Source organism: Portunus trituberculatus, chromosome 45, assembly GCF_017591435.1.
Source record: "Portunus trituberculatus isolate SZX2019 chromosome 45, ASM1759143v1, whole genome shotgun sequence".
Classification (NCBI taxonomy): Eukaryota; Metazoa; Arthropoda; class Malacostraca; order Decapoda; family Portunidae; genus Portunus; species Portunus trituberculatus.
Genome location: NC_059299.1, coordinates 12,405,817 through 12,433,316, shown reverse-complemented (window position 1 = coordinate 12,433,316; position 27,500 = coordinate 12,405,817). Strand labels below are relative to the sequence as shown.

The window sequence follows — 27,500 nt, the reverse complement described above, 5'->3', positions numbered from 1 at the left end:
GGTGGTGGTAGCGGTGGTGGTGGTGTTTTTATATTCTAGTTTTTGTGTGTGCATTTTTGTGATTCTCTCTCTCTCTCTCTCTCTCTCTCTCTCTCTCTCTCTCTCTCTCTCTCTCTCTCTCTGGTGTCTCTTATTCCTTCCTTTTATTTTTTTTTTAATTCTACTTTGCTCTTTTATTCATTTTCTTCTTTTCTTTTTACGTTGTCCGTCTGGCTTTTCTTCACCACCATCACCATCACTGCCACCACCACCACCACCACCACCACCACCACGCAATCCTCACACACTTCTCCCTCTCTTTCCTTTACTCTCCTACGCCTTCCTTACTTTTCTCATCTTTATTCTCCTGTCACTCTTTCCTTTACCTCCTCTACCAAATCCACCCTCTCTCTCTCTCTCTCTCTCTCTCTCCTTCTTTTTATCATTCTTTCCTCCTCCTATTCTTTATCTCTTTCCTGTCGCCCACACGAGAATCACCACCTGCAACTCTCTCTCTCTCTCTCTCTCTCTCTCTCTCTCTCTCTCTCTCTCTTCACTATTTATTCTCGTCTCAGTATCTTCCTTTCACTTTATATTTTACCATCATTTTTCATTTGCTCCTTCTATTTATACATCTCTCTTAGTCATCGTTCATTCAATATGTCTATTTTATATTTCTTCTTTTCTATCAGTTATTTTCCTATCTCCATCTTTATCATCACACTCCTGCTCCTCCTTATTTGTGTCATTACAGCCACCCTCTCTCTCTATCTCCTTATAATCTCTTCCTCCTGTTATCTGAATTCTCTCTCTCTTATCATTCCCATACTCAGCTGTCACCACCACCACCACCACCACCACCATCACCACCGTCACTGTTGCCACATTCATATGGTAATTCTTTGTACTACATCTCTTTTTGTAACTGTTCTGTTGTGTTAGTCTTTTATTTTATCTATTTTATTTATCTGTCATCTCTGTTTGCTCTCTCTCTCTCTCTCTCTCTCTCTCTCTCTCTCTCTCTCTCTCTCTCTCTCTCTCTCTCTCTCTCTCTCTCTTATCACCATCACTATCACCTTTTTTTTTTCTCATTCTTTGTGTTTCTTTACCCTGTCCACACCACCATCACCACCACCACCACTCACCCATTCTGGAGGAAGCGCGGCGTATGACACTGGTGGTGATGGAGGAGAGGGACAACAGCCGTGATCTCCTCCCATCACTGGTCTCGCTGCCTGCACCTCGCCCCATGCTGATGCTGGAGAAGGACCCCGTGGACTGCTTCCTCTCCTTCCCCTCCATCTGCAACACAGCATAACTATACCAAAGGTCATAAGTAGTCGTGAGTGGCGGTTTATCCTTTTGGTAACGTATGAACGGAAGAATGCTAGTATAAAAAGAGAAGAAAGAAGAGAAAAAAGGAAGGTATAAGGTTATCAATCAATCAGTCAATTAGGAAGGTAAAAAGAAATGAAAAATAAAAAATATCTTCTTCGTAGCCTTAACAACACCAACGAAAGGAAAATAAAAGATCTTACAAGACATGGGAGTACCTGTATCAAATGTATGTACTTGCCTATTTATGCTTTGCTAACTTATTTCTAGGACCACGGGAAAATAAGAAGAGGAAAGTTGCACAGAGCTGTCAGTCATACACGTGGCAGTCCTCACAAAAAAAAAAAAAATCCCACTTATCTCTATCTAAAATCCTCATCTATAAATCCACGTAATCTCCAAAACAAGTGAAGTATGGAAGGAGAAAAGTGGAATATATATAGGGAAGGAAGATTTGAAGGACCTATGTGGAGTTGATAACGTGAGGAAAGTGGAATACTGGAGAGGAAGAGTGGAAAGAACCAATGTGGAGTTGATAACGTGAGAGTTGATATATGAAAACTAAATTGTGAATGACATATGTACAGGAGGAAGTGGACGAAGTTGAGTGACAAGAGGAGATGGTGTGGAGAAGGAAGAAGTGGATGAAGTTGAGAGTGACAAGAAGAGATGGTACGGAGGAGGAGGAGGAGGAGGAGGTGGATGTAGTAAAGAGTGACAAGAGGAGATAGTGCGGAGGAGGAGGAGGAGGAGGAGGAGGAGGTGGATGTAGTGCAGAGTGACAAGAGGAGATAGTGCGGAGGAGGAGGAGGAGGAGGTGGATGTAGTGAAGAGTGACAGGAGAAAATGGAGTGGAAGAGGAGGTGGATGTAGTGAAGAGTGACAAGAGGAGATGGTGTGGAGAAGGAAGAGGTGGACGTAGGAGGGTAACAAGGTGGTGTGAAGGAGGATACTGAGATAGATAAGAGTGACGAAAGATAGAGTGGAGGAGGAGGTGGATATATTACGCAGTGACTGGATCATTTAAGTGAGGGAGCGGTGGTGGGAAGCTGCAACTGTAGGTGTGAGGCAGGTAACGTGGAGTTGGGGGGGAGGGGGAGCTGGAGTTGCAGGGGATGACTACTGGAAGGGGCGGAGAGAGGGTAGTTGGAAGTAAAATGCACAAACAGATATTGTATTGTCTTTCTTGGATAGTAGAAGGGAGAGGTTACCAGGCTGGCACAGTGAAGTGGATGTTGGAAGTGTTGGAGGGAGAATACTGCCTAGTGGAAAGTGAATGATCTGGAAAAATAACACAATAACACACATAAACAAGTCCTGGAGTCTCTTTCTTGGGTTAATTCAGGTGAGTGCGCCAGGTATCAGGTGAAAGGCGACCCAGGTGAAGGCTATCAATGAAGAGTATTCGATTGCTAATATAGATTCGGGTTTTTATGACAGTAAATCTCTAAGGATGACTACAATTACGTATTGCTCAGTGATTGTTTGCGTGTTAAAGATAGCCTGAGTTTCGACATGAAGACGAGGAGAAGGAGGAGGAGGAGGAGGAGGAGGAGGAGGAGGAGGAGGAGGAGGAGGAGAAGGAGAAGAAGAAGAAGAAGAAGAAGAAGAAAAAGAAGAAGAAAAAGAAGAAGAAGAAGAAGAAGAAGAAGAAGGAGGAGGAGAAGAAGAAAACGAGAAAGAAGAGAAGTAGAAGAAGAAGAAGAAGATAAAAAAAGAAGAAGAAACGAGAAAGAAGAGGAGAAGTAGAAGAAGAAAAAAAAAAACGAGAAAGAGAAGTAGAAGGAGAAGTAGAGAAGAGAACGAGAAAGTGGAGGAGGAAGAGGAAGACAACGACGAGAACAAGATGAGAATTGAAAGAAGGAAGACAAGAACGAGTAGGAAGAGGAAGAGGACGAAAACGAGAAGGAAAAGGTGGAGGAAAAGGAGGAGGAGGAGGAGAAAGAACAAAAGGATGAGAAGTAAAAGAAGAAGAGGAAGAACAATAAAACAATCACAGAGAGAAAGGAGAATGAGAATGAGAAGAAGGAGGAGGAAGAGAAGTAAAACAACAACAACAACAATAATAACAATAACAAAAGGAGGAAGGAAGAATGGAGGAGGAACCAAGAAGATGAATGAAAGACTGAGAGAAGGAAAAAAAAATAATAAAAAAAAAATGAAAAAAATGTAAGAGAAATCAGCAACAAGCAACATATTGTATCTGCGTCATTTTGAAATCTGGGTTATGTCTTTATAGACTCAACAAGGAAACAGGTGTTGTGCGCAGAACTGGCTGAAAGTCACGTAAAGGTGGCTTATGATATGTCTGTCTGTCTGTCTGTCTGTCTAGTTGTTCACGGGTCACGGCGCGGAGAAAGTAGAACAGCATTATCGTCTTTCGTGGTTTATTGTTGTACGTTGTTTGTGTTTACGTCTTGTTTGCGTCGCCTTTTCCTTCGTTTCATTATTTACTAACTCCTACGTTGCTGGGGGATAAGGAAAAGAAGAGAGAAATGCAGAATAGTTACGACGCATTTGTTATTATTGTTGTTCTTATTGTTGTTGTTGTTGTTTATCCTCCTCCTCTTCGTAATCTTCTCCCTTTCCTCCATTCCAGTCCTTCCATCTCGTACCTTGTCCTCTCCTCTTCACCCCTATCCTTGTCTTCATCTTATTCTCTTTGCCATTACCTTTATTTTCATCTTCTGTACTCTTTATTGTCGCCTCTCATTCTTATTCTCGTCTCCCTTCTTCCTTATCCTTGTTTGCTTCTCTCCTTTCCTCTTATCATTTCAATTCTTTCCTCGTATTCTCGCTTCCAGTCCCTCTTATCCTCTCTTACCTTCCCTCTTATTTTCCCAACCTTTTATCCTCGTCTTTTTTACCTCCTTATCCTGTTCTCTCCTGTTTTACCCTCTCAATACCTTTCCCGTATCCTCGTTCTCTCCCTTTTTTCCTCTCTCCACCTTCTCCCTTATCTTCGTCGCCTTTTTTTCTCCTTATCCTCACTTTTTATCCTCACGTCACCATCTTCTTCCCGAGTCAGTTTGAGAGGCCTTGAAGCACTGGAGCCACAAATCTTGACGGCCCAATGTCAGTCTCTCCGCCTCCATACCCCCCAACACCCACCAGGCATTCATGTAGCGTTAGGAACACCATCACCACCTCCACCACCACCTCCATCACCCCCAACGCCACCAGTATAATCTGCCACGTGCTGTCCTCTCGTTGCGTCCTCATGAATGCTCCAGGGTTGATGACATGTGTGTTTGACTATTCCTCATGTGTAGCCATAGTCTGTCCAGTCACTGTTGTTGGCTGCGCAGAGGTGTTTTAGAATATGGACCCACAGAATACAGGTTTGCTTCCCTCCCGCACCCTTCTCGCCCATGACGCGTGTAACTATATAGTATTCCTGTGCCTGAGTGATCGCCGTGGTTGCCCCTTGCTACTTCATGCTTTGTTGGAGGCAAATTAGGTAATTGTGTTGTTCTCCACCGTCACTGCTGCCACAACTTCTCCAATCTCCTCACGTGGAGAACCAGTGACTCACCATACCTTATTTAGTACACCGTAGATATTGCCGTCACACACACACACACACACACACACACACACACACACACACACACACACACACACACACACACACACACACACGCAAAGATGAATATTGAACACTGCAATTTCATAAAGTATATATACATTTAATGAAAAACCTGAGAAAACAATATATGACTGCCCCAGTACCTATACATAGAAAAATATACATGCATACATACATACATACATACATACATACATATACATCTGTAGTCCATGTAACATAGTGTCTCGATATCAATGTATACAAATCAATTCAGAATTAGGAATGTCGTCATCAGAAAACTAGTGACAAGTCTTAAAAATTTTATGAATAATTCTACACACACACACACACACACACACACACACACACACACACACACACACACACACACACACACACACACACACACACCCTCATGCCTCTTTAACTCCGAGACTCTCTAAACATCATTCCCTTCCCTCCCCCTCCCATCTCTCTCTCTCTCTCTCTCTCTCTCTCTCTCTCTCTCTCTCTCTCTCTCTCTCTCTCTCTCTCTCTCACGCCTCTTTAACTCCAAGACTCTCTAGACACCATCCTTCCCCATCTCTCTCTCTCTCTCTCTCTCTCTCTCTCTCTCTCTCTCTCTCTCTCTCTTTGTCCGTCTGCTCGTCACTTTCACACTCCGTGCTTCAGACACACGCAGGAATGAACTAGTCTTCCACCTCAGAGAACTTAACACATAGACAGATGCAAAGGTCATCAAAAACTGCTTCTAAGGTCCAATAAGTCTGCTGTCGTTTACCATTCCTTTGTGTTTCTCCGTATCTATGTAAATAATCCTGTTTTTTTTTTCAGAGAAGTTTACTGTTATTCGCCTACCTGTGTATGTGTATGTATGTATGTATGTAAGTTGGCAGGTTGGTAGGTGTTGATGTATGTAATGTATTTATCAGTATGTATTTACCACTCCTAAAATTCACCTATCAATATACTAGATAGGTAATTACACACACACACACACACACACACACACACACACACACACACACACACACACACACACACACACACACACACACCATGCTACATAAGCTTGGCCAGTCTTAGTTTCCAGTATACAACAACTCTACGCCGCACCTCACCTCTATTATATCTGTCTCTCTATCCTCGCCCGTGTCCATGTCGGCGGTAAATGGCGGGAGTAATCTAACCACGTTCCCCGCCGCTTCATCACAGCCAAAGCGGTGTTTGAGCCATCTTAATCACAGCACAGCACGAGGAGGACCCCGGGGGCGTACAGTGGTCAGCCAGCACGTCCGTCTGACACCAAGCAAGGATTTAACTGGGAGCATTTTGTTCTGACTCAGCTGGTGACATCACTCTTCTCTTAGCGGCCTGAGTTGTATGGTAAACATTAGAAGATCTATTTGTTTTTTTTTTCCGTTTTCTATCTTTTTTACTATTTTTGTTGTTTTTCTTATATATTTGTTGTTATTTTCTTTCTTTTTCTTACTTGTTTTTTCAGTTGTTTTCTTTATATTTGGTTTGGTTGGTTGTCACTTTGGCTAACACTAAAGCAACGTATTCTTCTCTTCTTACTATTCTTTTCTTGTTCCTTATTTTCTTTTATATCTTCCTATTTTTTTTTCTTGTTTTACCTTCTTTTCTTTCATTTTCGTTTGCTTTGGTTTGATTTGGTTCGTCGTCACTCCCCTGCTCTCTCTCTCTCTCTCTCTCTCTCTCTCTCTGGCATTCCTTCACCATCCCACGGGAAAGATGGAGCGTGTTTACTGTATAACTTTCCCCCAGGTATATTTTTTTCCCCGCGTGCCGTACACATACATTCCGCTCCCAAGGTTTCCCTCAAAGCACCTCCCTGATGGCTGGTTGTGGCAAGACGCGGAGGAGGAACGGTGATTGGTTGATTGGGGGAGAGTTTAAGCGCCACAACAATGGGGTCATATGAGACGCTACATTATTACTGTTCAGCTGTATACTCGAAGACAACGTAAGACAGAATGTGGTAATTGACATAATATTAACATAAAGGAAAGAAAAATAACTTAATCTTGACGTCACGAGAAATGAAAATAAAAACGTAAAGAAAGAAATAGTAATAAATCGAGCAAATAAGAAAAAAAAAAAAAACTAACCGTAATATAAATGCTGGATGAAATAGTAAGAATAAATAGATGAAATAGATAGATTAAAGATACAGTGTGGTAATATAACGCAGCACATCAAAGTATTTAGCAACATACTTCACTGCAAATGACTGGAAAATACTCATAACGAGAGTGAGCACGGAAGAACAGCAGGAAATTAAATGGAAGGTGAGGAAAGAGGAAATGATGACTACGTGTGATGGTGATGTGGCGGTGATGGTGAGAGGGTAATGTGTGGTGATGATGGTAGGAGGTTAAATAAGGTGATGTGGTATGATGTAGTGTGTCTCATTTGCGATGGTAGAAGAACTAAGTGTGGTGATGTCTGGTGTAATGGTAGTGGTGGTGGTGTAGTGGTGGTGTAGTGGTGGTGGTGTGGTGGTGTAGTGGTGGTTGTGTGGTGGTGATGTAGTGTGGTGTAATGCTGTTGGTGGTGTGTAGTGGTGGTGGTGTGGCGTTGTGTGGTGGTGATGTAGTGTGGTGTAATGCTGTTGGTGGTGTGGTGTTGTGTGGTGGTGATATACTGTTATATAATACTGTCGGTGTTGTGTAGTGGTGGTGTGGTGTGTGGTGTGATGCGGTAGTGGTGTATTGGTGGTTTAGTGGTGATGTTGGTGTGTAGTTGCGGTGTGGTGTGTCGCGGAGATGCTGTATCGTTGGCTTAGTGGTGAAGGGAGGGCAAAGTGCGGTGGTGATGGTGGCGGCGGCAGCAGTGGCGGCGGCGGTGGCGATGGTGGTGGTGGTGGTGGTGATGGTGGTGGTTGCATCTGTTATCAGTGATCTCCTTAAGTAGATAGCGATCACTGTCATTTGGAGCACATTACTTGTTTTTATGCTTCATTTTTTCTATTCTTTTTTTTTTTCCTTCCTTCCTCCATTACTTCCTCGATTGCTTTGCTTTGCTCTTGTTTTCCTGGTTTTCCGCCTTGCTTTCCTGGATTTGCCGTGTGTGTGTTTGCTTTCTGTTGTGTTGGCAAGCATGTGGATTGTGGCCGGGGGGGGGAGGAACACAGGGCTTTATTTCTCTAACATTTCCACGAATAACGACAGAGAAAAATAAAGGTCAACCTCGTGCTTTGCTTTCTCTCTCACTCTCTCTCTCTCTCTCTCTGCTACTTCTATACTTCTATTTATTGGATTTATGTTTGTTCTCTATCTCTTTATTTGTGTATTTCTCTGTCTGTTTGTCTATTCGTTGTTTATTTCTCTGTTTTATCTTTCTGTCTGTATGATTGTCTATTGGTTTACGTCTTTCTGTATATTCATCTTATCTATTCTTATGTACTGTGTATCTGTGTCTGTTTGCCTCTCGTTTTTATTTATTTTTTTTTTTTCCTTTTTTGTAAGTATTTTTTCGGTTTAAAATGTATTCATATAAATATTCCTAGTCATTTTAAGCTACACACACACACACACACACACACACACACACACTCTCTCTCTCTCTCTCTCTCTCTCTCTCTCTCTCTCTCTCTCTCTCTCTCTCTCTCTCTCTCTCTCTCTCTCTCTCTCTCTCTCTCGTTTGTTCTATCAATTCTTCATTACACCCAATTCAGTATCCCCTCCCTTTATTCATCTGTTTATCTATCTGTTTATCTATCAATCTATTTATCTTTATCTATCTATCTATCTATCTATCTATCTATCTATCTATCTTACCCACCTTAACTAGCAGGAGTTACAAGTAGGATATCCCAGCGGCTGAGAAGAGGGAAGGGGATGGGATGTTTTGCAGGATGACTCTTCTAATCCAAGACAGACACGCTGATGATGACGAGAACAGCTGACCGTCCATCCATGTGCCTCACTTTCACTCTGATTCACCCGTCGAAAAATGCGCAGCTCTGGACAAGCGTGAAAGAATCAGCAATTGGGAAGGTTGACAGAACGCGAGTAGATAGAGAAGTTAATTAAGAGTCGAGAAAGAAAAAAAAACGTAGATAAGAAGTGGAAGAGTAGATGAGTGAGACAGGAAGTGTGTAAGAAATAGGGGGAGTAAAAAGGAGAGAAAAGGAAAAATACGGAACGCAATGAGAGAGGAAGTTCAGAGAGAGAGAGAGAGAGAGAGAGAAAAAAGGTTGCGTAAGAGTGAAAGAGTGTTACTAGTACGTGCATGAAAGAGAGAGAGAGAGAGAGAGAGAGAGAGAGAGAGAGAGAGAGAGAGAGAGAGAGAGAGAGAGAGAGAGAGATGGAAAAAGTGTGTGTATGTGTGTGAGTGAAAAAAAAAATGAGAGTGAAAGAGTGAGATAATACAGAAAACGTCAAGTAGAAGAAGAAAACAGGGAATAAAAGACAAATAATGCTAGGGTGAGAGAATAAAAGAGACAAATAACAGGAAGTGAAAGAACATTGAACAGACAAGAAAAAAAAAAAATGGAATCTAGCGTCCGTTCGAGAAAATGGAAATAGAGAAGGAAAGATAAAGATGAATTAGAAAACGAAAATAACTCACACACTTTAAGAATGACCGCGAGGGAATGAGTGCGTGAGTAAATGAGTGGAAACACCTACACAGTTTGTAAAGTGACTAAAGTGACTGCGAGATTGTGCGGCAGAAATCAAGGTGAGGCGTCTTCCAAGGAGGGGGCTAATCTAGTCTGATCTGAGGCGGGGCTTCTTCACAAAGTAATCAGATAAACAGAGGCTGGAGAGGCGGGTCTTGAAGATAAGTAGTCAAGAGGAGGACGGCCGCCCCACATACCTTGGAAGATTCTGATTACGTTTGTTCAGATAATATTCTCTCTCTCTCTCTCTCTCTCTCTCTCATGTGGTACTTTCTTCTCTACCTTTTCCTTTCCTTAGTCCTTCCTTCTTTGTCCTGTTCCCTTTTTTTTTTTTTATCATCCTCCACCACCTTACATGTCTTTAGTTTTTTTTTTCATTTATTCTTCTCCTTCTCCTCCTCGTCCTTCTCGTAGCCCTTTTCTTCTTCTTTTTGTTTCTTTATTATTATTATCATTATTATTGTTATTATTATTATTATTGTTATTATTATTATTTTTTTTTATTATCATTATGTTGTTATTGTTGTCCTCCTTCTCCTCCTCCTCCTCCTACTCATTCTCGTCCTCCTCCTCCTCCTCCTCCTCCTCCTCCTCCTCCTCCTCCTCCTCCTCCTCCTCCTCCTCCTCCTCCTCCTCCTCCTCCTCCTCCTCCTCCTCCTCCTCCTCCTCCTCCTCCTCCTCCTCCTCCTCCTCCTCTGCGACTAACTCGCTACAATTTGCCACCACATTCAGAAATTTTAGCGATTTTACAGCGCGGAAACACTCTTAAAGAACCACGAAGACTGTAACATATTCACTGCCAGCCACGGGTTGTTGTCAGTGTCACCTCTCGAAGCTTTACACCTGCACCACGTTAAAGTCTTGAGTGCCATGGTTGGGTTGGGTCACTTGGATGTTGGGTGGTGCATGGGTAACTCAATGTCCCTGGCTGGTGTTGCTCGCGTATCGAAAGTGGTGCTCTCCAGATAAGGCGTGGACACCGAGAGAGGACAGTCGAGCGATTAGGACAGTGATATCGTGTAACATTTCATTTTATCTTTTAATTGTGGACGTACAATAACAGCAACAATAATGAGACGCTCCTTCGCCGGCGAGGAGGTGAACTGAAACCGTGATATGATAAAACAATAACAATTAAGAAAAATTCCACTGCAATGCCATTCAAAACAAAAATGTGTATTTTTCAGTGTCTGTTTTGTTTTGATAGCCATAAAGGAACAAGTCATTGGTCTGCTGAGTGTGGTGGGAGTCTATCCTGGTCCATCCGTCACGCTAAGGTTACCTAATACTGAGTGTGTCTCACACTAACTCTATCTACATACATACCTTATACTGAATCTGGCACTCACATACGCCAACACCATGCACACACCACACTCTCGCTCACCAACAAGACACTCATCACTACTCACCACTCACGCTTCTCTCACGCTGACAGTGTGGGGGATTCATTTCCTCTCTTCTCTTCCCTCATCCTGAATATACAAGGGACTAATACCTTCCCTCCCTCCCTCCCTCCCTCCCTCTCCACCCTGAATGTGTTGGGAACTACATATTTCCATCCCTCCCTCCCTCACTCACTCCCAGCCTGCCACGGGCGTCACGCAGGGCCGGCGCCTGGCTACAGGTCCTACTAGGTGGCGGCGGGCGCTGAGTCGTAGGTAATGTTGGGATGGAAACCTTGGTCATTGTCCACGTAAGTGACAGTCTGGACGCGGCCGTCCTCCTGCAGTTCTGAGTGGAAGAACAGGTTCCGTGAGGTGTTGTCCAGCACGCCGTAACCAAACTCGTAGCTGGCATTTTCGGCGTCGTTGCCCTGCGGGAGACCACGTGGTCAGCGGGGGAGGGGCATGCTGAGCTGCAGCGCGGTGCCAGGGGCGCATTAGGCACTTATCACTGCGGCGTCGCGAGCGGCGCGAGTGCCGGTGCTGAAGTCCGAGGAGTCCTGGACCTGAATGGAGGCGGAGGCTTTCTTGGCAACGTGGTGGTACTGCTGCTGCTTCTCGAAGGACAGGGAGGCTGCGTGCGTGTCTGGTGGGGAGCCCTGGGTGGCGGGCTGCGATGTGGACAGGCGGGAGTTGGACAGTAGGATCACCATGGGATGGTCAATGGACCGCTGGGTGTCCTGCCGCAGGCTGTGGTGGGGAGCCTCATCCTGTGGGGGCGGGTTGTGCAGGATGGAGCGAGGGCGGGGAGGGTGATGACCGTCAGGCTCCTCCCTCTTCAGGCTGCCCAGTTTAAAACTCGCGGTGTTCCCGAAGGAGGCGAAGGAGGTGGCAGTCTTGTGTGGTGGGAAGGAGTCCTGCTGCAGGTCGTTGTTCTGGAGCGGCAGGGGCTGCGGCGCGTCATGCACCACGCTCACCAGGTGGTCTTCCTCCACTGTGCCCTGGAATGGCGGCCGTCCCGATAAGAAGGAGTCTGGGTGAAAACTCTCGCCGGAAAAGCCGTGGTTGCTTGGTGGGGGCGCAGGGCTCCCGTGATCATGCACTACTTTGAAGAAAGAGGTTTGCCCCCCTTGGGAACCGGGAGAGGAGAAGGAGGACTTTGGAGGTTCTGGGGGAGAGTGTGGAGCCGCCGGACGGGAGAAGTGTGACGTGGGCGGAGGTGGACGGGGAGGTGGATGGGAGGGAGAGTGAGAGGAAGAGTGTGAAGAAGAGTGGGAGGAAGAGTGGGAAGATGAGTGGGAGGGAGGCAAGGAGTGGAACTCTTGATGGTGTGGGGGCGGGGAGTGGATCTGGTGCTGAGGGCGTGACTGAGGTTTCTCCACGATTGGTGGGCCGGGATCCAGGTTGGGAGCCTTCTGGTGGGCGGGGGGTACCTCCTTGCCGCGAGGCGGCCCGCCGCCAAAGATGTTCTGCAGCGTGGAGGTCATGCCGTGGCGGAGGTTCTCCAGCAGCCTCATGCCCATGGAGAAGGGCGTCTGCCGCCCCCGCTGAGGCTGCGCTGCCACCGCCGCAACCACCACAGCCACCACCAATACCTGCACAGCGGGAAGGGAAGGTGTTAGCGTGTGAGGATAACCACCACCACCTCCTCGCACCACAGACCCATCGCCATTCAGAGACCATCACATCACCAAACCGTCACCACATGTGTACTGTACATACATCACTACATCACTCACCACCACCACACAAACCTTCCTGATCACCACGCCACCACCACACGGACCACTAATCATCACACAACCGCCGCACCAGCACCACACCATCACTACACACCAACCACCTACTCATCTCCATTCAAGCAAAACTCTCTCTCTCTCTCTCTCTCTCTCTCTCTCTCTCTCTCTCTCTCTCTCTCTCTCTCTCTCTCTCTCTCTCTCTCTCTCTCTCTCTCTCTCTCTCTCACATCAGCCTCATCATCACACTCTCATTCACTAAAGCTTATCAGAGCGCGTCACTGCAGAGAGAGAGAGAGAGAGAGAGAGAGAGAGAGAGAGGTACAAACACCACCGCACCACAGTAATTCCACCACCACAAGCACTGCCACTGCACCGTCACCAGGTACCATTTGGCCGCCATGGTACAGAACAACAATAGACAAGATGAGTGCAAGCGTTTCACCTTCCACCACTTGCAACATTTTCACCGCAAAACACAGCAAACATTGGTAGAAAATGCTCTCACTTGCTTGTCGTAAAAAAGATGATAAACAAATAAATAATGATGAAAGATAAGAATTAGAAGAAGCAGATCGACAACAACAGCAACGATAATGATAGTAGAAAGAAGATAAGTAGGAGAAAGCGGATAATGATAGGAAGATGAAAGAAAAGGAGAAGACGAGAAGGAAAAGGAGAACAATTTGGACGAAGAGGAAACTAGGACGAGAAATGAGAGAAAGCAGAAGACGAAGAGGAAAAGAAAGGAAGAGAAAGAGGAAAAATTATAAAATGACAGGAAAAGCAGAGAAAGAAGAATGGAACGGAGAGAAAAATAATGAAGGAAAAGGAGAAAGAATAGAAGAAACGATGAGAAGGGTGCTTGGAGTAAAACAAGAAGTAGAAGAAACCAAACGGAAACTTTGTAGAGAAAATAAGTAAATAAGTAAAAAGAAATGTGAAAAAAAGTAGAAAAGGAGGGAAAGCAAAAGAAGAAGAAGAAGAAATAGGAGAGAAAAGTATGAAATGAAAAGAAGAAGGTAAAGAAAGAGAATGAGGAAATGGAGACAAAAGAAAAACACAAAAAAGTGAAACACGAGAGATGAGAAAGAAGTGTAAAACCGAAAACGAAAAAGAAAAAAGAAAAGGAGGAAGAAAAGAGGATAAAAACGAAGAGCGGAAAAAAGGGAAAGAAAATGAGAGATGAGAAAGAACAGTGTAAAACGAAGACAAAACAATAAAAGAGAAGGAGGAGGAAGAGAAGATGGATAATGGAGATAATTAACAAACCCTCATACAAGCAAACCATAGATATAACACGCCCATCCATATTTCACACACCCATAATAAACACACACACACACACACACACACACACACACACACACACACACACACACACATATCACAACACCTACCCTATGCAGTAACATGTCTCGTGGTGATGTCTGGGGCGGAAGGAGTGAAGGGGAGTGGATCGTTGCGTGTCTCTTATACCTTCCCCTGTGTGAAAGTGAAAGCAAGGTGTGCGCATGCGTCCCCTGACCCGCCACACGTGACAAAGACGCATCATCACTCACGTAAATCAAACTAGAGGCGTAAATAACAGAAGGTAGATAGAAGGGGAGAAGGCAACTAAAGAGAATGTAGAAGAAGACACCTGTAAGAAAGAAAAGGCGGATATAGAAAAAAAAGAAAAGAAAACTGAGAGAGACTATGGAATTGGATTGGACGTAGATGACAAAAAGGAAAGGAACTGAAAGGTTAAAAAGAAGACTGCCAAGAGAAATTATTGAATTGATTTAAAGAGTAAATAACAAAAGGAAGATATGGGGAAATAATAACTAAGTGAAATTAAAAGAAAATTAAGTGAGATTTAAGTAACGGAACGTGGAAGACAAGAAAACAATGAGAGAACAATAGATGAGTAAAAGACACTAAGAAAAGTATTGAAGTTAATTGAAACATGAATGACAGAAGGTATAAAGGAAAAGACAAATACGGTTAGAAAAATGAACTAGATTGCAAATAACAGAAGGGAGAAGAGAAACAATAGAAAGCAGCAATGATAAAGAATGACAAACAAAGTGAATAGCAAAAGATAGAAAGCGAGGGCAACTAAGAGAAAAAATAAACAAAGGTAGAAGAGAAGGAAAAAAAAAAACATTCAGACAAAAACGAAAAAAAGAGAAAAGAAAGAAAGAAAGAACGAAAGAAAAACGAGTGCAGATAAATACAAGCATGCATGTGAAAATTGACCTTAGTGTTAGGTAAGATTGTGTTCATAACTTTGGAAGCGTAACTTGCTGATTGAGTTATAGTGAGGTAAGGTTTTACATAAGCGGTTGTTAGTTACGGCAGGGTTGTGTCATGGTTAGTTATGATAGGGACCGTAGTTACTGTTCTTCTCTTTAAGTTGTTTGGCATCTCTTTTAGCCGATTGTTATTGTCGTGAAGTCGTAATTGTCTCCTTCAGGTCAGAATAGTTTGCCTTCTCATCGGGTTCCTTATTGTCTCACCAAACGTCTGTATTTACTTTATTTTCTTGCTTTTTTGTCTTTTGTCTTACCTTTCTTTTTTTTTACATTACTTCTAAATCTTTTCCTTATCTTATTTTGTTTCGTAGGTTTTTCTTAACTTTTATTTTTCCTCTTTTCCTTAACTTTTTTCGTAATATTTTTCAAGATTTCACTTTTCTTCATAAAACTTTTTTTTCTTAATTATTCTGCATGATATGTTTTCCTGTTTTTCTTAAACTTTTTTCAATATATATATATATATATATATATATATATATATATATATATATATATATATATATATATATATATATATATATATATATATATATATATATATATATATATATATATATATATATATATATATATATATATATTCCTACTTTTCTTCTATATTTTTCTTCACTTTTCTAACCGATTACTTAAGACAGTGTGTGGCATGACTGTAGTATTAGTAGTGAGATGCGTACACACACTTAACTCTCTATTAGGGAAGGTATGTGTTAGGACTGCAGTATCAAACTAACATTTAAGACAGTAGAACAACAAAATTAATAAGTAATTCATTTTATAAGTTTACATTCTAATTTTGATACTTTCATTTTTATGTTTATTTTACTTAGAATGATTAAGTAATGAAATGGTAGTGACTTGTGCTCTCTCTCTCTCTCTCTCTCTCTCTCTCTCTCTCTCTCTCTCTCTCTCTCATGCTGATTTTTGTCCTTCTCTTCTTTCCTGTTCATTTATTTCATGCGTAAACTGGTATTTCTCGACATTTTTCCCTCCAGTCACGTCATTATATCTTTTGTCAGTCTTTCTCTCTCAGATGTCTGTTGTTTGTTTTCCTTTGTGTCTCTTGTGTCCATGTGCTGCTGCTGTTGTTGTTGTTAGTGATTTTTAGTAGTAATAGTAGTAGTAGTAGTAGTAGTAGTAGTAGTAGTAGTAGTAGTAGTAGTAGTAGTAATGTTTATTATTGTTTTTTTGTCAATATTGCTGCTGCTGTTTTTTTTCCTGATTTTTCTATATTTAGAGTTAATGTTGCCGCTACTACTGCTGTTACTTTTTTTGTTGTTCTTTGTGGTTGTTATTATTGTTGTGGGAAGGTGTTGCTAATGTTGTGGTTGTTAATAGCGTCTTTTGCTGTTGCCAGTCTTTGTGGTGGTGGTGGTGGTGGTGGTGGTGTCATTATTGTTGCTGTTGTTGTTGTTGTTGCTGACTGTTGCTGCTGCTGCTCTGTTTGTGTTGCTGACAGTGTTTTTCATAGATATCTGTTGGTAGGTACTAACTTAATGGAGATTGCAGTAGTAGTAGTAGTAGTAGTAGTAGTAGTAGTAGTAGTAGTAGTAGTGGTACAGTAGATGTTGTTGTTGTTTTGGTTGTTCTTGTTTTCGTTGTTTTGGTTGTTGTTGTTGTTGTTGTTTTGATTGTTACTGTTGTTGTTTTATTGATGTTGTTGTTGTTTCTGTTGTTGTTGCTGCTGCTGCTGCTGCTGCCGTTGTTGTTCTTATTGCAGATGTTGTTGTTGTTGTTGTTGTTGTTGTTGTTGTAGGCGCTGTTGTTGATAAAACTATTCAGCTGGTGTTAAGGATTGCAATGGTGTAGTGGTGGTGATGGTGGTGGTGGTGGTGGTGGTAGTAGTGGTGGTGTTGGTGATGATGATGGCAGGGGTGTTGGTGGTGGTGGTGGTGATGATGGCAGTGGTGTTGGTGGTGGCTATGTTGGAAGTGATGGTGGTTGTGATGGTGGTGATGGTGGTGGTGATGCTGCCTCCGCCTCCTGCCCGGGTGTTCCTCGGTGGCGCTGTAATGACGGTGTCGACTTTCCCGCGTGGAAAGTTTTCAGTCAGACACAAGTGATATTGACGGAGGAGGGGGAAGGGAGGGAGGGAGAGGCGGAGGAAGAGGGCTCCTGTATTCCCTCCTCTCTCTTTCTCTCCACTGCAGATCCCATGTTTTCTCTCACGTTGTATTGCTTATGTGTGCTTCTTATGTCTGCTTTTTTCTTCTACCGCATTATAAGTATTACCACATCTACTGCTCCTCCTCCTCCTCCTCCTCCTCCTCCTCCTCCTCCTCCTCCTCCTCCTCTTCCTCCTCTTCCTCCTCCTTCTACTACTACTATTACTACTACTACTGTTACTACTTCTACTATTAGTACTACTACTACTACTACTACTACTACTACTACTACTACTACTACTAATAATAATAATAATAATAATAATAGTAATGATAATAATGATAATGATAATAATAACAACAATAACAATAATAACAATAATGATACTAATGATACTACTACTACTAACGACAACAACAATAACAACGACAACAGCAACAACAACAACAACAACAACAACAACAAACAACAACAACAACAACAACTACAACAACAATAACAACAACAACAACAACATTAACCATTTATGTAATTAAAGGAGCAGCAAGCAAACAGAGACACAGACAAACAAATAGGTAGAGAAAACACACAAATAAATCAGTGATCACACAAACTTGACAAATAACATATAGACAAATAAGTAAGTGAAGCAAATATGGAGAAAGCAATGAAATGAGACGGAGGAAAGGTGAAAACCAGCTCGAAAATTAATGACAACACCAGGTGCACAGCCGTCTACGCCACACACACACACACACACACACACACACGGACATACGCAATCTTCCTGACGCAAGATACTAATTACGCAGTTTCTGTACGCACGCGTCATGAACACCACTTCCTCTTGCCCTCTTCCTTCCTGTCTCTCTCTCTCTCTCTCTCTCTCTCTCTCTCTCTCTCTCTCTCTCTCTCTCTCATAATGGGCGTCATTCCCACGTTTGTGTTTTCGTCCTCCCAGAGAAAACGACAAGCAGGTTTCTCCCGCATTCTCTCTCTTTAATGCAGTATGTACAACCGCAAGAGCAATAAACAAAGACTAACGACGAAGAGGAGGATGATAACAGCACCACCAAGGAAAACAAGAAGAAAAAGAAGAGGAAATACACCACCATCACCACCAACAACAGTAGCAACAACAACAACAATATTGACGATAACAGTAAGAGCGTTAGCAACATCACAACAACATCACCATTATTAATAACAACGGTAAGAGCATTGACTGTAACAACAAAACAAACTATAACAACGTTTGGAACAACAACAACAACAACAACAACAATAACATTAACAAAATCAATAGTAGCAACAACAACAACAATAACAACAACAATGACAGTAACGACAATAACTACAACAATTATTATGGTCGCTTTTCTCTTTCTCCTTCACTGACTTTTCCTCCCTCCCTTCCCTCCTTTCCTCCCTCTCTCTTTTTCTTCCCTCCCTCCTCTCTCCCTCAACACTGCTCATTTTTCCCCCTCATTCCTCACCTCGTATACCTCTTTTTCTTAACCCTTTCTTTTTCCTCCATCCTTCCCTTCCTTTCTTCCTTTCTCAACTTCCTCCTTCCCTCCCTCTCGTTCTTTTTCCTCCTCCTCCTCTCCCTCCTCCTCTTCCTGCTCTTTTCTCGTTTCTTTCATTCACATTTCCTTCCTTTCGCTGTCTGCCTGTCTGTCTGTCTGTCTATTTGTGTATCTATTTATTTTTTGTCTGTCTGTCTGTCTACCTATCTGTCGTTCTAGCTGTCTATCTGTCTGTCTATCTCACTATCTATCTGTCTATCTACTCATTCTGTCTATGTCCATTCTGTCTATGTCCATTCTCTCTCTCTCTCTCTCTCTCTCTCTCTCTCTCTCTCTCTCTCTCTCTCTCTCTCTCTCTCTCTCTCTCTCTCTCTCTCTCTCTCTCTCTCTCTCTCTCTCTCTCTCTCTCTCTCTCTCTCTCTCTCTCTTACTGTTGCTACCTGGATCATTATCATTTACCTGTTGATCTCTACCACCACCACTACCGCCACCACCACCACCACTATTATTACATCTACGTACTACACCTTCGCTTCCCTACAACTATCACTGTATCGCCACCGTCCCCATCATCTTCACCACGAATACATCACTCTCGCGTCACACATAATGGTCATGATGGTGTTGGCTACAGACGGAGATGGTGAAAGGTGTGTGTGTGTGTGTGTGTGTGTGTGTGATAGAAAGTTGACTCGGAGTAGCATTGAAATCTCCCAGATGTGTGTGTGTGTGTGTGTGTGTGTGTGTGTGTGTGTGTGTGTGTGTGTGTGTGTGTGTGTGTGGATGGCGTGAACGAAACTTTAAGCATCACTATTTTTTCTTTTCTATTTGCGTTCTAAGATTCCTCAATGTTTAGATTCTGGGCACGTCACCACCACCACCACCACCACCACCACCAGCGTCTCACCACCTGGCAACCCTCACTCCTGCTCCTCTGGGCCACGCTCGCCGCTGCTGCCCGGGTACGATAATGACGTCTGCCTGTACGGTGGCCTTGGTGGGCACGTAAACAAGGCGGAGGAAACGGTAGTGCCTTGCCTGGTGTGTGCCTCTTCCCAGGGCCGTGTGTGCATGTGTGGATGCGTGAGTGTGTGTGTGTGCGTAGCGTGTGCGTGGCGAATGAATGAAGTGGCGTCGTGGGGGAGTGTGTGTGTGTGTGTGTGTGTGTGTGTGTGTGTGTGTGTATGTGTGTGTGTGTACATCGATGAACCTGTGTGTGTGTGTGTGTGTGTGTGTGTGTGTGTGTGTGTGTCAGGGTTGGTCAAGAGTGGCGGCGACTGGGTGGCTACTGATGCCCTTGTCTTCGCTCTGTGTCACAATTCAGCGTTCAGACGGCGTGGCGGTGCCCAGGGGACGGCGTGGCGAACCCTTAGTGATCCCAGGACCCGGGCGAGGCAGGGTGATTAGCCACACACCAGGAGATGAGGCGGAGGGCACTCACGCCTCTCTGTCTGGCTGCAGGAGTGCCCGGAGATATACCTCTTAGCACCCTGGTCACATGCCCTGCGCACACACACACACACACACACACACACACACACACACACACACACACACACACACACACACACACGGCAGACGGTAAGGCATCAGGTGTCGGTGTGAAAAGGAACCTGCAGTAGTGAGTGAAGGTTGGGTCTGCGCCTGACCGCCACACGGAGACCTACAGGTGGAGGAGGAGGAGGAGGACGCAAGGCAGCAGCTGGGTGTGGAGTGACTTGTGAAGGCCTTGCTGGACGCAGCCCCGCCTCGCAAACAGTACTGAGGCATGGCTGGCCGAGTGATAGGCAGTTGTAAGTGGGCGTGGCGGTGCTGGTGGGTACTGACGGCGGTTGTGGTGACTTTGGGCGTGTGCCAGGCGTCCGTGGGCGTGTGGATGGACGATGGCAACGGTAGAACAATCCTGGCTGACGAGCTGGATTCCCAAGAGGCGGCAGAGCTGGCAAAAGATATTCTGGATGTCCTAGACCTGCCCGCGCCACCCAACTCCCGAGGGCGCCACCACCACCGCCCGCGACGCGTCCACGCCCACGGCTCAGCCCCGAGGTGGCTGAAGGGCATCTACGAGGTCCTTGACGAGCACGGCCACGCCACCTCGGACCAGATGGACGCCACGCACAGGGAGACTGTAACGGCGGCGGACACCATCATCACCTTCGTCAGTAGAGGTGAGTGTCTAAGCAGGTCGACAGTTTCTCTCTCTCTCTCTCTCTCTCTCTCTCTCTCTCTCTCTCTCTCTCTCTCTCTCTCTCTCTCATGCGCCTCACTGTTGCCCCCATGCAAGGTGAGAGCAAGGGAGTTAACTTTACTTCCTGGTGTGAGTGTCGGACACATACACACACACATATACACACTCTCTCTCTCTCTCTCTCTCTCTCTGAGTGGTTGTGGATAGGCAAAAGGTTGAATGGGTACGGTTATAGAAAATAGAAATAAGTAGAAAAGAAGATAATACGTTTTATATAGAACACATTTAGAAATAAAAGTCTTTTAGTTTCTACAGAAGAACAGACATGCCCTAAAAAATAATAATTGTAGTAGAAATAGGAGAGAGAGAGAGAGAGAGAGAGAGAGAGAGAGAGAGAGAGAGAGAGAGAGAGAGAGAGAGAGAGAGAGAGAGAGAGAGAGAGAGAGTGTTTTTATAATTCATTTAACTCATGGAAATAAACACAAAGGAAGAACAAACTGCACCACACCCACTGTGTTGCTAGTGTTTGGAAAAGCTGACGAAACAAAACAAAAGGTCTGTGCTAGAAAATATTTCCAGTTCTCATCCTAACTACACTATCAGCAGCTCTGATAGAAAATGGCACAGCTTTCCAGCGTGTTTCAAGCTTCTGAATGAAACTGAGGGTGTTTTAGGATAATGACTATATATATCGTCAATAATGCACTGGGTATAAAGGAAAGTAGACGAATGTGGTGTTAGTGGTGGTGGTGTGTGTGTGTGTGTGTGTGTGTGTGTGTGATTCACTGTTTGATCTGCTGCAGTCTCTGACGAGACAGCCAGACGTTACCCTACGGAACGAGCTCAGAGCTTATTATTTCCGATCTTCGGATAGGCCTGAGACCAGGCACACACCACACACCGGGACAACAAGGTCACAACTCCTCGATTTACATCCCGTACCTACTCACTGCTAGGTGAACAGGGGCTACACGTGAAAGGTGACACACCCAAATATCTCCACCCGGCCGGGGAATCGAACCCCGGTCCTCTGGCTTGTGAAGCCAGCGCTCTAACCACTGAGCTACCGGGGTGTGTGTGTGTGTGTGTGTGTGTGTGTGTATGTGCGGTACTTTATGGTTTAGGAATGTATTGAAGTATGATTTTAAGGTCCATAATAGTGTTTTATGATTTTTTAAGGCATTCTATTGAGGGTATAAAGATGATAACTAAGGAATTTTAGGGTTTAAAGAAAGTACTGCAATATTTCAAGGTCCATAAAAGTATTTCAAGGTTTTTAAGATATTCAATTTGAGGTTATAAAGATAACTAAGGTAAGGCATTGGAATATTTTAGGGTACATAAGAATGTTTCAAGATTTTCAAGGCATTCAAATGAGGGTACTTAAGAATAATAATAACTAAGGTATTTCATGGTTTAAGGAAGTTGTAGAATATTTTAGGATCCATAAGAGTATTTCAAGTTTTTAAGGGTTTCTTGTGATCGTGTAACAAGAAATCTTCTCACCTATGGTAAAATTGGCATGAAAAACAGATTGCTCGTCCACGTGGCCTTTGAAAAGAGTCAAGGGGCGAGCGCTTTAAATACTGAGTAGCATACAGTGACGGGAGGCCGCGGGAGGGGAGGAGGCACGCGAGCACTTCCTTAAAGCAGTGACCGTGAAAACAGCGCCAGTAGACAGACAGTAAGGCAATCAATATCGCATCGCTGCAACACCTTTATGCTGTGCTCCGTGTGCTGTTTACCTGTCTGTCTGTCTGTCTGTCCCTGTGTGTGTCTATCCATTTATGTATCTATCTACTAATCTATGTTATATGTATGCATGTGTCTATCTATCTTTTTCTATTTATCTATTTATCTATTTATTTGTCTGCCTATCTTTTCCTATTTTTCTATATCACTCTTTTTATTTTCATGTTCATTTGTCACACGTGTATCCACTTAATTCTCTATTTACCTAATTTATCACTTTTATTTATCTATCTATCTATCTATCTATTTGTATTTCTTTTCATCAATCTTTACATTTATTTATCTATGTCTATTTGTACTGGGTAGGGGGGGGAGGGGGCGGATAACAGATAGACAAATAAATAAACAAATGAATCTAATTGTACTTATCTATTTATCTACTTATCTATCTGTTTATGTATGAGTCTGTCTGTCAGTCTCCCCTGTCGTGTTCCCAGCCTCTCAACTTCCTCCACTTCAGCGTGACGTCAGCAACAAGGCGGCAACTTGAGACAAACTTAAACAATCTCCCTCAACTTGATAGTTTTGTACCTCCTCCAGCAGAGAGAGAGAGAGAGAGAGAGAGAGAGAGAGAGAGAGAGAGAGAGAGAGAGAGAGAGAGAGAAAGAGGAACTAATGGAGGAAGATGCTGGTTCCTTCCTGTCAACTCCTCCTTCCTTTGTTTACATGAAAGTGACGAAATGCAGTAACGAAGAAGAGGAAGAAGAAGAAGACAGAGAATAAACACAGGAAAAAAGAAATAGAGCAACAAACACAGAAGAGTAAACAGTTCAAAGGAAAAAATGTTAGCTAGTTTGTATTGCGTCGTTTCTTGTGCGTAAAATGCGTGCGTTTCTTTTTTTTTTCTTTTTTTTTCTCTTCTCTTGTTTAGTTTGTGTTGTCTGTACTACATATGTTTATGTCCCTCTCGCCCTGATTTTGTTGTTGTCATTGTTGAGTTACGGGGTTTTGAAGGAACAATAGCAGTACTAACAACATCAACACTACTACTACTACTACTACTACTACTACTACTACTACTATTACTACTTCTTCTTTTCTTCTTCTTCTTCTTCTTCTTCTTCTTCTTCTTCTTCTTATTATTATTATTATTATTATTATTATTATTATTATACAACAACAACAACAACAACAACAACAACAACTACTACTACTACTACTACTACTACTACTACTACTACTACTACTACTACTACTACTACTACTACTACTACTACTACTACTACTACTACTACTACTACTACTACTATTACTACTACTACATGAGTAGTAGCGATAACAACAGAGATAAACCACCATAGCACGCACACACACACACACACACACACACACACACACACACACACACACACACACACACACACACACACACACACACTGACTTTTCCTCCTTCATTCACCTGTCTTCACCTCCCTCACCTTTTCTTTCTCTTCCTACGTCTGTATTCCCTCCTTACTATGACTTAGATTCTTGGAAGAGGAGGCTTCAAGACTGATTATCCTACAGTAATGGGTAATTCTTTTCACCTTTCCTTTGAGAACGTTGGCTCAGTAATTTTTTTTTTCGCCCTTTTTGTTTTCTTTGGCCAGTGTCCCTTCTTACATAAAGCAATAGCAGCAACATACACATACACGCATACACTTGCATCCTACACACACACACACACCATCCCACACAACTGACTCATTCCAATATAGCCATGCACAGTGAACTCTCGCTGAACATCCCTGTCTTCATCCCCTTCACCTTCCCACTCCACACCTGCAGACACCTCACCTCTCCCGCCTGCCCACAGACCCACCGAGCGGCAAGCCCCAGCACGGCGCCAACAGGAGGCTCTACTTCGATGTGTCAGACGTGCCCCTCGACCACTCGCTCCTAGGGGCTGAGATACGCGTGCACCGCCTCACAGACCACCCCCAGCCAGTGCGTCTCCACGTGTACCTCATTACGGACGAGGAAGGGTACGTACTCAAGGCCCATATTCTGAAACACTTTGCTCTCTCACCATCACTGTTTTCTAAAGGCTCTAGTTAAAGAAAGTCGTGTTTTTAAGAGTATTTTTATAATTCTGATGATAGATTGGCAAGATTTCTAGTGTATTAAAAGGAGAAGCTGTCTTGAAAACCTGTCTAGTTGTCTCTTTGGCCTTGGAAAATCGTCGTAGTGAGAAAGGAACGCGTTTCTGAATATGGGCGCAAGTGTTCAAATGTGAGTGATGTAATGTTTTGCCAGCCAAGAGACGGTTTGGTGTGAAGTTAAACTAAGGCTTGTATTCTCAAACACTTCTGTGCATCACCTCCACTATTTCAAGAGGCTTACTTATAGACATTTACACGAGTTTTTTTTAAAGATGTTTTTACGCTTCTAGAGGCAGATTAACAAGATTTCTACATTATCAAATGGAGAAAGACTCTTGAAAATCCTCTAATAACCTCTGTGGCCTTGGAAAACAGTCGTGGTGAGAGATCAAAGCGTTTCTGAATACTGGCTAGTGTTTAGGGTCGGGAAATAACGTTAAGAAGTTTGGTGTCTTTTTTCGGGTGATGAAGGTAAGGAATGGTTTTGTTGTGAAGTTAAAGGGGATTGGAATTGTTTAAGGATGAGTAATAAGGTGTTCTATGGTAAGTGTAATTCAAGTTACGTGAGGATAGAGAATTATGTTTACGATGATGTTTAAATTAAGGGTGTTCAAGGATGAGAAGCAGGTTTTTTGGTTATTAGGATGTGGTTTCAGAATTTTTTTTTTTTTTTTTTTATTTAGGAGGGACAACTGGCCAAGGGCAACAAAAAAAAAAAAAATGGAAAGAAAGGCCCACTGGGTTGTCATAAAAGTTATCCAAAATTCAGGGACAAATGTCTTGATACGTAAAAGATAGTGTATGTATTTTTTTTTATAGTGTTCTTTAAGGGTGAAGTGTGAAGTCTTTTGAGGCTGTAAGGGAAAACTTTAGTGTGAAATTAAAAGTGATTAAAAGTGAGAAGAAAGGCATTTTAGGATATTATTGTGTAATTTTGGGGAATGTACGTAGAAGTGTTGATTTTAAGCGTGAGGTTTGCAATGCTTTGGAGATATAAGCGATGGTTTCACGGTGAAAAGGGTACATGTGAGAATTAATGTGTTTCAAAGTTTAAGAAAGCGTTAGGGTGCAATTATACGTGGTATGATATTATTTTAAAGGCTAGATTCTAAATGTTTCTAGGGATGTAAAGGAGAGGTTTAGACTGAAATGAAAGGTACTTAACATTGAGAACTAAGGTATTTATGGTTTAAGAAAATGTTGAAGTAAGATTTTAGAATACATGCGAATATTTCAAGGATGTAAGTATACTTAAGAATGGAAAAACACGTAGAGGATATAGAAAGAATGTTTAGAGTTGATTAGGAACAAGAAATGCGATATAATTTTTTAGTAAATGTCGATAATAGTACGTAAGAGTACGGTCCCAGTCGATTGGTTCAATGTCTATTGGTCTGATATCAACTAGTCAAATGCCAACTGATAGAAAAACATCCAATCCAAATCTTATTTGTCTAATATGCCTATTGGTCTTAAGACAATTAGTCTAAAATTGGTATACTTTTATTTCATCAAAATGTATTGAAAATACCTCAAAACACTATGGAAAAGATTCTTACATTAAATTACAAACATAGTAGTATGACAGTCTTATTAAAATCTATCAAAATAAATAGAAATGTTAAAAAAAAGACCTAAAATTAAAAATTATGAGCCAGTGCTAGGTAGATTTCGTTTTCTGCAGCAAAATCAAGATCACGAAATAATTGGACGTAGCATTCTGTGCTTTTCGTGACATTAGCATATACACCAATGGCAACACGCGACTCCTCTAATATTGTCCAATGGGAGCATGAATTGTGTACAGTTGCTTGAAAACCGTAGGGACGGTCTTGAATGTTCCATCCGTTATCCAAAAGGGAACATTTTCAAGTTTACTCAGATCAAAACAGGTGCTAAATAACAGCATCTTGTCATCACCAATATTGGTTTCTTTTGATAAAAAATGAATCACCAGTTAGTGTGTCTCGGTACTCATTTGGAACAGACAGATCATCCTAATTATTTGGCTCTGCTGGTCTTCCTTTCCTCTTTCGGAAATGATGATGTTGAAGGGCTTAGACGGATAGACTAATGTTGTTGCAAACTTAAACTTCGAATAACACTTCGTGTTATGGTGAGCGAAGCAATGTTAAGGAGTTCGAAAAATTCTAAACCATTGCCTTTAAAGCAAATTATTCCGAGACGTTCGTGAAACAGTGAAACTAAAGTGTGTGAGTGAGTCTTGGGTGTTGTATTTACCTAATTGTAGTAAACCAATTCACATTAGACCAAGTGGTATTAAACCAATCTTCTCTTTAGACCAATCGTACTTTTGAACAAGGTGAATTTAGACCAAATCGCATTGGACCCATTGGTATTGGACCAATGGTTGTTAGACCAATCGTACCTAACCCGTAAGAGTGAGGGATGGATGAATAGATAGAATGATAGATTGACATAGAAAGATGATGTAAAGGAATGTTTTCCTAAAGGTATCTGGTTAGAGGGAATACTGCAGCCCAGAGAAATAAAAATGTGTGCTGAGTGAGAGAGAAAATCAGAAGAAAACGTGTGAGGGAATAAAAAGGAATGACAGAAAGATGTGAAGAGGGAAGGATAAGAAGAGGATAAGGAGGGAAGAAAGGTGTGGAGAAAGCAAGAGTAGGAAGGGAAGACAGGAGAGAGTTTAAAGCTGTATACATAGAAAAGAAAAGGTAAAGGAAAAACATCCTCTCTCTCTCTCTCTCTCTCTCTCTCTCTCTCTCTCTCTCTCTCTCTCTCTCTCTCTCTCTCTCTAATGTAATTTCTATTTATGATGTGAATTACATATTGCATAACAAAGAAAAGAAAAAAAGATAGAAAAAGAAGAGATAGAATGAAAAAAAATGAGAGAGAGAGAGAGAGAGAGAG

General features: G+C 42.7%; 3 protein-coding genes across 6 annotated transcripts in view; 1 reads left to right on the top strand and 2 right to left on the bottom strand.

Moving 5' to 3' along the window:
- Positions 1 to 9,536, bottom strand: part of LOC123519300 (sodium-dependent serotonin transporter-like) — a 19,387-nt gene extending 9,851 nt beyond the window's left edge. For 2 of the 4 annotated variants that reach the window (XM_045280465.1, XM_045280468.1), the window contains exons 1-2: positions 6,007 to 6,213; positions 1,125 to 1,281 (exon numbers count right to left, since the gene is read on the bottom strand). In XM_045280465.1, the coding sequence (XP_045136400.1) occupies positions 1,125 to 1,281; positions 6,007 to 6,045 (196 nt within the window). In that variant the 5' untranslated portion in view covers positions 6,046 to 6,213. Of the gene's footprint in view, positions 1 to 1,124; positions 1,282 to 6,006; positions 6,214 to 8,692; positions 8,886 to 9,481 lie in introns of those variants that run through there. The other 2 variants (XM_045280466.1, XM_045280467.1) reach the window with 2 other exon arrangements.
- Positions 9,537 to 10,558: 1,022 nt separating this feature from the next.
- Positions 10,559 to 14,138, bottom strand: LOC123519401 (rho GTPase-activating protein 17-like). The gene is made up of 3 exons (XM_045280680.1): positions 14,055 to 14,138; positions 11,431 to 12,513; positions 10,559 to 11,367 (listed from the first exon to the last, which is right to left on the bottom strand). Exons 1-3 carry the CDS (start codon positions 14,067 to 14,069, stop codon positions 11,167 to 11,169), a joined length of 1,299 nt encoding a protein of 432 aa, XP_045136615.1. The 5' UTR covers positions 14,070 to 14,138; the 3' UTR covers positions 10,559 to 11,166.
- Positions 14,139 to 19,846: 5,708 nt separating this feature from the next.
- The window catches only part of LOC123519296 (protein 60A-like), a 17,065-nt gene continuing 9,411 nt past the window's right edge, over positions 19,847 to 27,500 (top strand). The window contains 2 exon segments of the mRNA XM_045280462.1: positions 19,847 to 20,754; positions 24,323 to 24,491. Coding sequence (XP_045136397.1) covers positions 20,355 to 20,754; positions 24,323 to 24,491 — 569 coding nt within the window. The 5' untranslated portion in view covers positions 19,847 to 20,354.

Coding starts and splice junctions, on each gene's coding strand:
- LOC123519401 (XM_045280680.1), bottom strand. Junction 11,368..11,430: donor GCGCCGCTCGCGACGCCGCA/GTGATAAGTGCC, acceptor CTCCCCCGCTGA/CCACGTGGTCTCCCGCAGGG.